At 40.0% G+C, this 15,623-nt stretch overlaps 1 protein-coding gene and 1 pseudogene across 2 annotated transcripts; one reads left to right on the top strand and one right to left on the bottom strand.

Annotated features, from left to right (window-relative positions):
* Window positions 1–650: 650 nt before the first annotated feature.
* Window positions 651–8,169, bottom strand: MRPS30 (mitochondrial ribosomal protein S30). The gene is made up of 5 exons (XM_082652189.1): window positions 7,577–8,169; window positions 6,042–6,187; window positions 5,207–5,312; window positions 3,828–4,004; window positions 651–1,792 (listed from the first exon to the last, which is right to left on the bottom strand). The coding sequence occupies exons 1-5, from the start codon at window positions 8,166–8,168 to the stop codon at window positions 1,503–1,505; spliced, it is 1,311 nt and encodes a 436-aa protein (XP_082508315.1). The 5' UTR covers window position 8,169; the 3' UTR covers window positions 651–1,502.
* A 5,015-nt stretch (window positions 8,170–13,184) lies between these two features.
* Window positions 13,185–14,674, top strand: LOC309821099 (sentrin-specific protease 5-like; annotated as a pseudogene). The gene is made up of 2 exons: window positions 13,185–14,029; window positions 14,574–14,674. The product of its transcript is annotated as a sentrin-specific protease 5-like (transcript).
* Window positions 14,675–15,623: the final 949 nt, after the last annotated feature.

Genomic DNA, 15,623 nt, shown 5'->3' with positions numbered 1-15,623 from the left:
ATATCTACAACAGGAGGTTATATAAAATCGTAAGTGTTAGCATGGTCATATAAAGGTAATTAGGGGAATTGCCTGGTGGTCCGGTGCTTCCACTGAGTACAGGTTCGATCCCTGGTCAGGGAACTAAAATCCCTCATGCCACAGAGCACGGCCAAACAACAACAACAATAACAAAGGTAATTATTTTTTCTCACTAAAAATAGTTTGAATGAACCTTAATTCTCAACAAAATTAACAATTTTACTGACAATTGATTTTGAAACATATCAAACCTAGTTTCCCAATCTTTGGGATAGAACAAATGAAACTAGCAGAAATATATTAATGTTACTTCTAAGCTCTAAGGAAACTAAGTTGCATAGAATTCATCAGTTATATCATTAATCATCTGTGAAAACTTATTAAAGTCATTTTAACTCCTCTGTGCCAGTTTCCTATATGTGCAAAATACTGTTCATGTTTTGAAGGGGTTTGTGTAGGGTTTTGAAACTCTATACGATATTATTATAAAAAAATAAAAAGAAAAAATATAACAAAACATCTAAATATTCTCAAGCACTGAATTGTCTTTATATTACTTTTAAAACCATAGAAAACTGAGCAGGACCTGCAGGGCCTTCCAGGGTACAGAACCCCCATATCCCCTGCCTCTTGTTTGTAGAAAAGCTTCAGCCTCCAAGGCCTTCCCTGAGTTCCAAACAGCAAATTTAGTCAGAGAAATGAGACAATGCAGAAACAAAGGAAAATAGTCAAGCAAGACAAAATAATAGTTTAGCCATAAAACAACGTCAAAGACCTTTAGTTCCTCCTTGAGGGCTATAGATAATATTCTGAGCCATACACTTCAGTTGTTTTATAGATAGTAAAATTCTCACCAGGTAGAAAAAGTTAACTACATGCTGACCACAAGCACATACACCCCAGCCAGGTTGGAACCAGAAGGCTGATTAATGTTGACTCCCAAAATACCACCTGGTTATCTCATTACCAACCAGTCAGGAGACTGTCCACAAGCTTATCAGGCACCCTGCTTCCCCCTTCCCTAGCATAAAAGAAGCTAGAATTCTACCCTGAATTAAAATAATTCTTTAGGATGTTAGTCCGCCATCTTGGCTCACTGGCTTTCCAAATAATGTCATTTTTCCTTACGCCAACACCTTGTCTCTCAAATTACTGGCTTGTCATGCAGTGAGTGGTATGCAGCAAGCAGTATGAGCTTACACACACAGTTAATACCAGGTATTGATGATTGCTCAATTAGTCTCATCAGTTAGTCACATATAAGTAAAATTCTTTTTAATCGACATACTATATCTAAAATTAAATCCTTTAGTGATGTATTTTGAGCCAAATGAAAGGTCTAATCAGAGGTTAACATAAGAAATATTTGCCTGAAAATCAGTACATTTAATATTTGACAGAAGTCTCATTATTAAAATTCCTTTTATTGTTCCTTCAGTGAAATTTAAGTATTCCCAAAGTCTCAAATCAAATGTTTTTTCTTAGTTTACCAACAGCTGTGATTTGTCTTCTTTTGGTCCATTCAGTAGGAAGTGAACTATCTGAAGTAAAACATCATCATTAAAACCTTTCACATTATTATCTTCGATTGTTTCATAAAGAGGCTTACTTTGTGTCCCCCAACATATGTTTTTACGAGGGTTATTTTGATCAGCTTGTGCAGTCAGCGCCAAAGTGTTTAACTGGTAGCAGAAAAAGGAGAAGTATTTTCCATCTGTGATCACACCCTGGGAGACAAAAGGTCGAGTAACGTCTGCTTCACTCCAGAATCCTGTAGAAGAAAGTTATGCTGAAACTTACATACAGAATATATTTTACCAAAACAAAACACACACATTAGAGGATATAAAATACCTCCTAAAACCTATATATTTTACCTACCAAATTCCTAAAGATATCGAAGTTTTCCCTATCTTCTCCATTCTAATCCTATATTCCATTTCTGCATCAAGAACTATTTCCTTCCCTCTACTATCCCCAAAGTTCAGGATACACCTTTTCAACAACTTTGGACTTCATCAGCTTTCAACCTTAACTCACTTCATCTAAGAAGAGCAGCAAGCTCTATCTATGCAGATCTCTCCTACATCTGGTACTAACCACATGATTACTCACAGCCTCAAATATGTTCAAATTTTCCTTATACCAGCAGCATCTAACACCCAATAACCATTACGGCCATTTAGTTCATCAAATCTACCCAAAAAAACGCCCTTCAGAAAAAAACCTGACTTTCTAAGAACTTCAACCATGTAATTAGATGAATTCTGTGTCTTAATTTATAATTCAAAATTGATTTTATGAGTTGCTTTCATTTTGCCTAGTGTATTTTACGTCATCATAAGGTTCCAGGATATCTTAATACCTTTACTACTCAAGTTTTCTGGCTGCTTCTTGTTCCAGGCTAACTGGCTTTAATACTTTTAAATCCAACTGCCAGGGCCAAGGAGTAACTTATAAATTTTGCCACACATATTTTATATCAGCTTTAATGAAGATAGCCAATAAATAGTATTGTTAAAATATAGAATTATACTGTGAAAAGAATTACTTTATCTTTTATGAATGAACAATGCCATTCTAGTATCTTCAAGAAAGTTTCCTTCTACTTTTTCTGATTCTGTCTACTCCTATTCCTACTTTATCCATTTATTTCTATTACAAAAACGTAAGTCAACAATTGTGAGTGTAAGGTTAAAATATATATATATATATACATGTGTGTGTATACATATATGTGTATATATATACACATATATATATATAAAGGAAAAAGGTGAGCCCGGCAGCAATTAAATCTGTATTAAAATTCCTCACGGATGCTTATATAGGAGTAATCTAGGTATATATTGTATTGTAACAAAATCCAAATGCTTCACAATGGGCTGGCTCTAAAAGTCCTCCATGGCATGCCTCCAGCTTCCTCTCTCTCACCTCCTATCGCTTTCCATTCTCCCCCTCCCTTTCTTCATCAGCCTTCATGCTGTTCCTTCAACACTTCAAGTCCGTTCCTAGCTCAGAGTTACTTGCCATTCCTTTTGCCTAGAAGTGTCCTTCTCCCAGGTTTGTGCAAAGGCAGCTCCTCACCATTCAGGTCTCTGTTCAGATGTCATTTTTTTAGAGACCTCCCCTGAATTAACTCTGTTTAAATAGATTCTGCCCCACGCCTCATTTATACCTGCAACCTATGAATCATTCTACCCCTCATCTAGTATAGTCTCTCCAGAGTAACACCACTAGCTAAAAATACTACATGTTTATTATCTTTTACGCTCCTTACTATAACATAAGCTCCAGGAGAGCAGGCTCTGTCTCTCTCACTCAACACTGTATCTCCAAGGCCAACAGCACCTGGTATGTAAAAACCATAAGCCATTAACTGAATGAACAGTCTCCTAACTCACACCCTAGATATGGCCATCAAAGAAGTTATATATCATAACTGTGATTTAATCTAAAATTTAATCCATGAAAACATTTCATTTTCTAGTTTCAGAAAGCTGCTGTCATCTACAGAGCTGACTCAGTTAGGTGGTCTTTGAAATACTTGAGAACATCATCAGAAAAAAATACATTCACACAAAAATGGTCAAAGTAAAAGATCACAGTAACTACCAAAGTGCCACTTACCAACTACAAATGTAAAATATTTAATTATGGACTTTAAAACAACTGCATTTTGTGCCAATGCAAAAGCTTTCAAAATGTGAAGATTCAGCCTACATTTTAACCCAAGGAAAACAACTTGATCTATTAAATTCTTAAAATGTCTTCCAATAACTATAATGCCATAAAACTAGTTTTACCTTGATACATAGCCTGTGCTCCGGTCCAAGCAAAAAGGCTTGCAATAGCATTAGCTCTAAAAACAACTTCTATCTGATCAGCACAGTTTTGTTTCAAGAGCCTTTCCCTTTTTAATTTGTCAGGTAGCAGATGAAACTGGGTATGTCCATAACAGTGTGGATCTGCTGTCTTTGTGCCTGAAGAGCAAAATAAAAACATTTCAGATGAAATACACAAGTAGAATATCTGCAGCACATGTCCTCAGTATTTGTTTCAAGGCTATCTGTCTCCTCTATTCATTATGTGATCAGCATTTAAAATACACAAACGGAAAGCTTGGCTTATTTATTTTATTGATTACAATAAATTTCATCTGAAAGTACAATCTGCTAGCTATCATCGGCTCACTATGATATAGGATAAGTCAAAAGAATATATGTAAAATTTATTTAAAATTCCCTAGTATTTCAGTTTTCTCAAACTCCTCGGTCATAACTAGGAGCTTTGTTATTCTGCTGGTCATAATCACCAAAGGATACAAACGCTTCATGACTTTAAAAACTTCCTTTATAATGCTGAAATTCTTGGTTTTAGTGGTAAAGTCTTTTCAACCAAAAGTTCCCCATAATTCACTCTCTAAGACCACAGTGACTGAGAAGGGACTGATAAAACAGTTCTGGAGGACCAGCAGAAGCTGCTTTCTTAAAAATCTTCCTCAATCAGCTAGGAATTAATAAACAAAGAAAAAACAGCCAAAGTATAAGCTGCATGAGCACAGAGATCAGGCCTTATTAATTTTTATATTCCTGATGGTTATCAGTGTGTGGCACAAATGGGAGGCTTTTGTTAAAAAAAAAGCCAATCACTACCTCAAATCCAGTTCTTACCTGTTTACTTTTGAAAAAACACAAATTACTTTTCTATATAAATAATAAATCAACAAAGCCTAATAAACATAACTATTTGTTAAATACTGTTAATTCAGTAGAAACAAGTAAAATTTTAAATGGCAAGCTGAAAGAATATTTTCTTTCCAATTTTCATGCGAACTGCAACCTGAGATGAATTACATTGCTTATAGACTATCTGAACCTCTTGGTCATCAAGAATTAATTATGGGGCTTCCCTGGTGGCGCAGTGGTTGAGAGTCCGCCTGCCGATGCAGGGGACACGGGTTCGTGCCCCAGTCCCAGAAGATCCCACATGCTGCGGAGCGGCTAGGCTCGTGAGCCGTGGCCGCTGAGCCTGCGCGTCCGGAGCCTGTGCTCCGCAGCGGGAGAGGCCACAACAGTGAGAGGCCCGCGTACCGCAAAAAATAAATAAATAAATAAATAAAAGAATTAATTATGCAAATTTGCACAGGACACTTTGAACTCATGTATTAAAAGAGGAAACTTACCAATAAATATGGTATTTTCATATTGCCGTTTGAATAATGGAAGTTTGTCTGGCTTACAATTCATAACTGGGATTTCTACAGGTACAGAATAATCCAGCGGCACAAACTTAAAGAAAAAGTCATAAGTGAATTCACAGCAACACTAGCATATGTTTTAGTCACATTCTTAATAGATTTAAAAATCTTAAAAATGAGATGATTTTACAAAATGATTTAACACTACCATCTAGTGATGGGCCAAATCCAGCCAGCCACCTGTTTTTCTAAAGTTTTATTGGAACACAGTCATGCAAATTCATTTACCTATGGTACACGGCTGCTGTTACATGTTAAGAACTGAGAATGCAACAGAGACTTATGACGCTCAAGGCCTAAAATATTTACTATCTGGACCTCTGCAGAAGAAATGTGCCAACCACTGACATGGACATACAGATGATACTCAAAACACACTTGTTTTCTCCAAAAAAAGTGTATACACATAAGATGACCAGCTTATAGCTGTAAAAATGCCTTGATTTATAATTAGGTAGGGTACTTTACCGTAAATTACAATCATAAACTATTATCAGTATTTTCATTTAAAAAAAAAGATTTGTATGGTCCTAAAAACTGAGGACTTAACCCCACTTAAAACGATTATTTGACCTCTGCAAAATATATATACTATAGCAAGTTAAAAAGCTGAAAAAGAATTATAGTTGAGATATATTTCAAATACACTTGAAAGAAAAGGGTTCTATCCAAAACTTTTTATCCTACGTAGCCCATTACCTAGCCTGCTATAACACTTCCTCCTCAACTGTCAACAGAAACATATGCAATAAATCTTTACCTCAGGTAGTTGTTTGGATATTCGAATCTGGTTGTGTGGTTTATCATTTATTTGGTATCTCAAAGCATCAACTCGACCTTTCCGATGACCATGAGAAATAATTTCTTCACCACGCAACCAGTAGAAGTGAACTGGGCGTTTACAGTCTATCAAAAGATATTCAAAAATTTTTTATATGATAATTTAGATGAATTTAGTTATTGTAAGCACACCAAACTCTGCAATACAGAACTCAAGAATGACTGTGCTAGCTGAAAATACATCAAAAATTACTCTTTGATGTAAGATATAGCGTCTGGATTATGTAATAATTTAACTTAAACAATCACAACTTTAAAATAACGCTCAAACCTTTATTGTCTACTTGTGCCACACTGCACTAAGCATTGTAACCAAAGAGGTTTCTCAGTTAAGGACAAACATAAAATAAAACTAACAGCAGCATCATTCACCAGAAATAAAAAGTTTATTAAGAGTCAGAGCTGTCTCATGAATTACTAATTCAATCTTCACAATAACTCTCAAAGGTATGTATAGTTGTTATCTCCATTATACAGAAGAGGAACCTGGGTTTTGACGAGATTGTCAACTTTCCCAGGCCATCAATCATGAGCAAAGTCTGTGACACTTCTCTCAAGACCACTTCATTCCCAACTGGGATGAAAGAAACAAGAACACTACAAGACTCAGCTGAGCACACACCTACAGTCACAGTAACGTTAATTCAATAGATATTTATTAAGATACCTACTGGGTGGCTGATATAAAATGATGAACACGTCAGAAACACTGATTTTTAAAACTGTCTATCCATTAATTATTTTTCATGCCTGCATGTTAACAGTAAAACAGAAGTTGCTGATTGTTTACTGAGAACCCAGAATGGCTGGGTTTGAAGCCCGTCCTCCAAATCTACCAGCTGTAGCCTCTTTAACTAGATACATTTTACGTTTCTGTACCTTGGATCTGTTTGTTTTTTCATTTATAAAACAATGCTGCCTACTGTAAAGTTACTGTGAGGATTAAATTTGGCACATATAAAATTTAGAACAGGGCCAGGTACATAGAGAGTACCGAATACACGTTAGGTATTTTAATCAATATCGCCTTTAATCTTAACAGTTCTATCTATGACCAAGTAGTACTATTATCGTATTCTCATCTTGAAAATGAGAAAAACTAGGTCAAAATCGGTTTATAAACTAACATAAGGTCAGTAACTTTTTGATGGAAGAGCTAAAAGGCAACCCCAGGCCTGTCCCGCTCTCCAGGAGCCCCTTTTCTTAACCAACACTTGTCTGGACCTTCACAAAGCAGTCTTGGAGGGCTCAGGCTACTTAGCCTAGGGTTGTACAGTGAGTAGGTGGCAGCACATGCACGAGAACCCAGTCTCCGGACGCTGTCGCCAGCCAGGAGCGAAAGGACTGAGAAAAAAACTGACCAAGCAGAAAGAAGGAAGAGGGGGCAAATCTGGCGCAGAGAGGTCCCCTACCATCCCCACCACCCCCGCCCGAAGTGGCGGGCCCGAGGCTCACCGAGGGCGGCGTTAGCCAGGGCCGGATTGCGAGCGCTGAGCAGGCCCGTGAGGGAGGCAACCAGCTGGTCCAAAAAAGGCGAGGTGATGGCCTCACGTTCCAGGTAAAGAGGCACACGCTTCTTGCGCCGCAGAAAGAAGTGCTCCTGCAGTAGGCAATCACAGGCGGCGTCGCGCAGGGCCACTACGTCCAGAGCCGGCGCGGGCTCGGTATCTGGCTTGGCAGGCGGCGGCGGCGGCAGGCCCGATAGGAACACCGTCTTGGTAAAGCTCTGGTACCAGCGGTCGGCGTTCAGGGCGAAGGTCTGCGGGTAAACTACGTACTTCATGAACTGCATCTTGGTGAGGATTCGCAGCTTCTCGTCTACCGACTTGGCCGCGTGCACCGTGGCCTGCCATCGCTCCACTCGCCGCTGCCGTGCCGCCTTACTGTCGGCAGTCAGAGAGGCTACGACCGGCGGGTAGCGCGCGACTGGGGCTGCCGCGACATCTGGGCCGGTCACTTCGGGAGCCTTGACGGCGGCCTCGGCCGCGGTGTGCAGTGACAGCCCTGAACCACGGAGCACAAGGCTCCAGCACCTGGCCGCCGCCATGTTTTCTGGGGTTCCCGACCCAGAGGTCAACTTCAGCAGTTGGCCCCGCCTTCTTGCCGTAATAACCAATCGGAAAGCGGAATCTGAGGCCGGCTAGGGGAGGACGATTCTCAGTGGGCTTGAGAAATCTTACGTCATTATTTCTTAGCCAATCAGGTAGCTTCTGCAACTTAGTTTATCTTGAACCGAAGAGGTTGTTGCTGAAAGGAAGAGCTCGCGCGCCAATAGGTTTTCCACGGATGTGTCGGGGAGGAGTGAAACTTTTAAATAGGAGATGCTGCCTGTTAGAACCAGGGCAAACTTTTTGCTAGAAACCCTTTAGGAGTACTCTGCACCGAAACCTCTGGCCCTTGGCTAAATTTACTGGTTTCATTTATGGATATCACATCACTTTTCTATTTTAGTTCTTGGGGTCGAGTCCTGTTATTGAAAATACTGTTCTAACATGTTTTGTGATACGTGCTTTTTTTTTTTGGCGGTACGCGGGCGTCTCACCGTTGTGGCCTCTCCCGTTGCGGAGCAAGGCTCCGGACGCGCAGGCTCAGCGGCCATGGCTCACGGGCCCAGCCGCTCCGCGGCATGTGGGATCTTCCCGGACCGGGGCACGAACCCGCGTCACCTGCATCGGCAGGCGTACTCTCAACCACTGCGCCACCAGGGGAGCCCCATGCTTATTTTTTAAATGATGCAAGCATCACTTATAGATGACTAGTGCTAATTTTGGGGAAAATAATTACACATATATCTCTATGCTAGTTGATATATAATTTGTTTAATGAGAATAATTTACAAAAAGAGGAATATACTTTTACTTGGATCTAATTTAAAAAGGGAAATAAATTAAAAACTACCAAAGAATTGTATTTAAATTTTGCTTTGTGTTAAAACCAATTATTATTTTAACATGAATTGGTTGCTACTAATCTGTAAGCTGCTCGAAGTAGGGACTATTTTATTTTTGATCCGCAGTGGCCAGTCAACCTTGCATAGTGGGTACTTACCAAATACCTGCTGAAAAAACTCATCTAGGGCTTCCCTGGTGGCGCAGTGGTTGAGAGTCCGCCTGCCGATGCAGGGGACACGGGTTCGTGCCCCGGTCCGGGAAGATCCCACATGCCGCGAAGCGGCTGGGCCCGTGAGCCATGGCCGCTGAGCCTGCGCGTCCGGAGCCTGTGCTCCGCAACGGGAGAGGCCACAACAGTGAGAGGCCCACATACTGCAAAAAAAACAAAAACAAAATAAAAACCATCTAAATCACTAAAAATATAAGCTCATTTCAGGTGATCTAATTTATTGACTCTCATTCCTATTATAATCAGGAACTGGAATATTATTTGGATTTATTGCAATAGTTCTTGAGGGTATTGAAAACCAAACATTTTGTTAATAAAAGGAAGCTATAACTTAAGTATTCCTTTAAGCTATAATGGATGATACAATCTAACTATAAAGTTGCAAGTATATTAAACTGACATTTAGAAATAGATGCCCCAAATGCATTATTTTTTTCATTAAGTCATTAACTTTTGAGCAAAGGCTCAAAGGAAGTGAGGAGTGAATCATGACAGTACTGAGAAAAGAGGATTCTGGCAGAAGGAACGGCTGGTGCAGAGGTCCTGAAATGGAAACACGCCTGGTGGGTTCAAGCACAAGAGAGGAGGCCAGTGTGGTTGAAGGAAGTGATGGATGGGGAGAGTAGTAGGAAATGAGATTAAGAAGGAAAGAAAATCCAGAATTTATAGGTTCCTAAAGGCAATTTCTAGGATTTTTAGGGCTCTTAACTAATATTCAGAGGAGTAAGAAGCCAATGGAGGGTTCCACACAGAGGAATGGCATGGTGTAACTTAGCTTTTAAAAGAATTACTCTATGTATTAGGCAGTTTAGGCTTACTAGTACCATAGACTGGGTGGCTTTAACAACAGAAATTTATTTTCTCTTACTTCTAAAGGCTGGAAGTCCAAGATGAGGGTGCCAGCGTGGTTGGGTTCTGGTGAGAGCTCTCTTCCTGGCCTGAAGTCGGCTCCCTACTTGCTGTGCCCTCACATGGTGGAGACTGAGTTCTCCCCTGTTGCTTATTATAAGGAGAGAGGCCTATCAGATTAGTGCCCTAACCTTATGACCGTATTTACATAATGTTAACTACCTCTATAAAGGCTCTGTCTCTGACTGTCTCAAAGGTTGTGTCTACATTGGAGGTTAGAGCTTAAACATATTAATTTTAGAGAGACGCAGTTCAGTCCATAACACTCTGGCTGATTTGGAAATAGATTGTGGAGAATCAAATTTGGAAGTAGAGAAACCAATTAGAAGACAATTTGCTGTATTTCAGGCAAAAGCTCATTGTGGCTTCAAGAGACAATAGCAGTGAAGATCGTGAGAGTAATCATAGATCCTGAATTGAACGTAGGTATGAGAAAGTATCCAAGATTTTGGTCCTGAGCAGTGGAATGAGAGGAGAAGGCCAATGGGCAAGAAATGCACTTTTCCTTTAATCTGTCGTCTTTTTTTGGAAGGGGAGAGGGCAGCAGGAGAGTGGGTTAAGATTTGGGAAAGGAAATAGGAGAATCTGTGAAACATGTATTTATCTATTATATATGTTTATTTAGTTGACATTCTCCTAGAAGAAATGGATATTAAGATCTTCCCTATTAAGGTTGCCACTGATCTTAGATTTAAAGTATTATAGTTAAAAGCCATGACATTCTCCAATGGTCTTTTGAAACCTCTCTACTTGATTCATTCCACAAATATTTATCAAGTGACTACTACATAGAAACACCTTTCTAGGTACATAGTATACAACAGTGAAATAAAGGCCTTCATAGAGCTTACAAGTTAGTACGTGAAATCTAACCAAATTTGTCAAATATACGTGTTCTATGCTATATGGTGATAGGAGCCAAGAAGAAAAATAAAGCTGGGAAGAAGACTTTTTTGGGTTTAGGGGTTGTGTAGAGTGATTTCAATAGACTGAGCAGAGAAGACCTCTGTGAGAAAGTGACACTTGAATAACATCTGAAGGAGATGAAAGATAGAGCCATGTGGATATCTGGGGGAAAAACATTCCAACCAGGGCAAAGGTCACAATGTATCTGGAAAGTGGGAGGAACAGCAGGGAGGCCAGTGGGCTAAAGTGGAATAGGGCATTACCCTTTTGCCAGCAATAGTCAATATCCAATTCAGAAACAGGTTCTGATGAGTTAGACAATATTTATACTCACTTTTTATTTTCCTGTTGGGAACCTATCTCACTGTCTCCTGGCTGGGCATGAGTTCTGTTGCTGTTTGGATGAGACCATAACCTCCCAGTTGATGTCCTTATCAGAGCTTATATCTCAAACTGAAGGTATGGGAAGGAAATGGAGCCTGGATAGTTCCTATTTACAGATGTGGATGAGAGTAACAGCTAGTCCTTTTGAGTTGTTTCCTTCACATGTATTTCTTACTGAAGGCATATTTCTTACCTGGTTGCATATATAACACATTTACATAAAACAGAGAACATAATATACAGTATTACTGGGGGAGAGAGTCTGTGTGTGTGTGTGTATGTGTAGATTTTTGATGGTTGGTTTAGAATCAACAGGAAGAAAGCTAAGTGTCTGCATCATATGCCAGGTACTATATTAAGTACTTTATATGTGTCAGTGCCCATAATCTCACAATCACCCTCCAAAGGGAATACTATCCTCCCTCTGGGTTTTTTTTTGCAAAGTCACAGAGCTCTTTCTCATCAACAAATGAAGAACAATTAAAACAATTTTGAAAAGAAAAGAATGAAGGGGGAGGACCAGTCTATTTGATTTCAAGACTTAATATTTAGCTATAGTAATCAGTGGAGGAAAGACAGACTCTTCAACAAACAGTGCTAGAACAATTGAACATCCATAAGCCAAAAATAAAAACAAAAAGAACTTCGACCTATTTCTTACATCTTTTGGAAAAATTAACTCAAAGTGGACCACAGACTTAAATGTAAACATAAAATTATTAGAAAAAAAAAGAGGAAAAAATCCTCAGTTTCCAGAGCTAGGCAAAGAGTTTTTAGTGTTGACACCAAAAGCATGATCCATGAAAGGAAAAATTGATAAACTGGGCATCATCAAAATAAACCTTTTGCTCTGCAAAACATACTGTTAAAAGGATGAAAAAGCTACAGAGTGAGAGAAAATAACTGCAAACCATATATCTGACAAACAACCAGTATCTAGAACACATAAAAAGGAACTCTCAAAACTCAACAGTAAACAAAACAATCCAATTAGAAGATAGGTTTTTAAAAAATGACTATCAAAGAGAATATACAGATGGCAAATAAGCACATGAAACGATGTTCAAGATCATTAACCATAACGGAAATGCAAATTAAAATCAAAATGAGATTTTATTATACTCTTATCAGAATAGCTAAAATAAAATAACAACAAATACTGATGAGAATTAGGAGAAATTAGATCACCCAGTACTTTGCTGGGTGAATGTAAAATGGCACAGCTACTCCAGAAAACAATTTGTCATTTTCTTCAAAAAATTAACCATACAGCTATCACATGACCCACACTCTTAGGGCTTCTATCCCAGAGAAAGGAAAATTTATTTTCAAGCAAAAGCCTATACATAATATAACCTTATTCGTTAGAGCCCCAAATTAAAACAAACAAAAAACCAAAACAAAACCCAGGTGTCCTTCAATGGGTGAATGGTTAATCAGTCTATGATACATCGATACCATGGAATACTCTCGGCAATAAAAAGGAAAGACCTACTGATACATGTAATACCTGGATGAACCTCCAGAAAATTAGATTGAGTGGAAAAAGCCAACCCTTCCAGAGGAAGCTCGGCGGCCATGGTCGCTGTAAGCAGGCCAGATGCCTGCTGGCTGACAGGCTTTCCCCTAAAGCTGGCGAAGGTGGAGTCGCAGTCCAAGCTGCCGCAGCCTCTGGACCCATGGCGTGACAGGTTCCAGCAGAGAGGGGCATAGCTGCTTTCAGATCTCATTATGCATCAGAAAAATGAAAAAACAGACGAAAATTCTATGGAGGAAAGGAATCCACTTAGCCTTTTCTTAGAAATGGAATACTGGGTTTGGAGGCTTTAAGAAGTTCTACTTTCATGAACAGTTGTGCATTCTGAAAGCCAAGTTGGGAAGGCCAGTTACTTGGAGCAGGCATTTGAGGAATTTCCAATGCAGAAAGAAGGCCCTTCAAATCCAGAAAAAATGGATCCAGGATGAACCCCTTTTTGCTAAGACAAAGTCCAATATGGCTGTTCAGAATCTTAGTACTTTGTCCTCTAAAGTGAAAAGAAAGGACACTAAACACTTCATTTCCTCCTCAAGTACATTCCTGAAAGTCCAAGCAGAGAAGTTGCTATCATCAGCAAAGAACTCTGATCTGATCATGAATATTCTGGAGAGAAAAGTCTCTTGAAGGCAGCTGCTGACGTACCAGCAAATAGTGTTTTAAGTCAGGCCAGTGGTCACCGACCTAGGATGGAGCCACAGGCTTCTCATCTTCCTATGAAGTTCAATGTGGAGAGCCAGAGTCCAGGTGAGAGTGGCACAATTGTGGTCACCTTGAGCAACCATAAGAGAAAGAGCTTTTGTTATGGCTGCTACCAAGGGCTGGAGCACCACAGGAATGAGGGACCCCTGATTCCAAAAAAGTTTCAACTTAACAGAGAAGAATAAAAGTATCTCCTCATATGATGTATGAGAAATGATCCATGATTAGATTTCGGTACAGGGTTCTCAGATCCCAGCACTTCAGAACAAAAAGCAAAGCTTGCAAGCCAAAAAAAGCCCAGCAAAGCTGGGTGCAGGTCACTGGGGACCATCAAGAGACCCTTATGGAGAACAGTGCGGGTGGCAGTTGCAGCCCATTCCCTTCCCCAGAACCTGAAGAGCCTTCTTGTCGGCATTAACCATACCTTCCAGATATGGACAGCAATGCTGTGGTGAAGGGAAAGAACTCTCATGTGCCTCATGGCCACACTAAAGGAAGCCCTCTCTTGGGCAAGGAGCTTAGTTTAGATGAAGCATTCCCTGACCAACAGAATGGCAGTGCCACAATGCACCTGGGGCGAGTCAGCCTCTTCCTCTCCTAAGTGGGAGTGTACAGAACTGATTCATGACATCCCCTTACCAGAACATCATTCTAGTAACATGTTTATCTTGGAAACTGAGAGAGAAGTTATGGCTCTGGGTCAGGAAAATCGGACAAGTACTGTCAATGATGACACAGTAAAACTGTCAGTGTCAGGGGCAGATCAATCTGTGAGTAGTGTAGATGGGCCTGTGTCCAAAGACACTGTTCAGAATGAGAGCTCACGCCAGTGGGATGAGGATCTTTCAAGCAGAACATTCTTAGTTCTAAGTTACTGGACCACCCTTACTGTAAAAGTCCACTGGAGGCTCCTCTGACAGGCAGTGGACTCAAACTAGAAAATCAAGTGGGAGGTGGGAAGAACAGTCAAAAAGCCTCTCCAGTGGATGGTGAACAGCTGTCAATCTGCCTTTCTGGATTCCTGGATGAGGTTATGAAGAAGTATGTCAGTTTGGTCCCACTCAGTGAAAAAGATGACCTTGGAAGATTAAAAGGTGTCTTTAACGAAGACTTTTCCAATAGAAAACCATTTATCAATAGGGAAATAAGAAACTATCAGGCCAGACATCAAAAATGCAACTTCCGCATCTTCTACAATAAGCACATGTTGGATATGGAGGATCTGGCAACCCTACATGGTCAGAATTGGCTGAATGACCAGGTCATTAATATGTACAGTGAGCTGATAATGGATGCAGTCCCAGACAAAGTTCACTTCTTCAACAGCTTTTTTCATAGACAGCTGGTAACCAAAAGATATAATGGAGTAAAAAGATGGACTAAAAAGGTTTATGGATACAGAAACTGAAAAGTAGAAGTGGTTTGTTACAAGGTCATGTAGACTAGAAGGAGATTCTTCTGCAGCAGGACATTATCTGAATATCAGAAAGGAAAGAAGGCTTGAGAAATAGTTTCTAAGAATCTAGCTTAAAATAGCCCTGTAGGGACTTCTCTGGTGGCACAGTGGTTAAGAATCCACCTGCCAATTCAGGGGACGCGGGTTCGATCCCTAGTCGGGGAAGATCCCACTTGACGCCAAGCAACTAAGCCCATGTGCCACAACTACTGAGCCACAACTACTGAGCTCTAGAGCCCACGAGCCACAACTACTGAGCCCTCATGCCACAACTACTGAAGCCCGTGCGCCTAGAGCCCATGCTCCACAACAAAGACAAGCCACGGCAATGAGAAGCACGCGCACCACAACAAAGAGTAGCCCTGCTCGCTGCAACTAAAGAAAGCCTGCACACAGCAACGAAGACCCAACACAGCCAAAAATAAAATAAATACATTTTTTAAAAAAGAAAAAAGCCAATCCCAAAAGGTTACATACTGTATGATCCATTT

This window comes from Grampus griseus, assembly GCF_964374135.1.
Source record: "Grampus griseus genome assembly, chromosome: 3".
Classification (NCBI taxonomy): domain Eukaryota; kingdom Metazoa; phylum Chordata; class Mammalia; order Artiodactyla; family Delphinidae; genus Grampus; species Grampus griseus.
The sequence above is the reverse complement of the archived record's forward strand: the minus strand, read 5'-3'. Positions and strand labels throughout refer to the sequence as shown.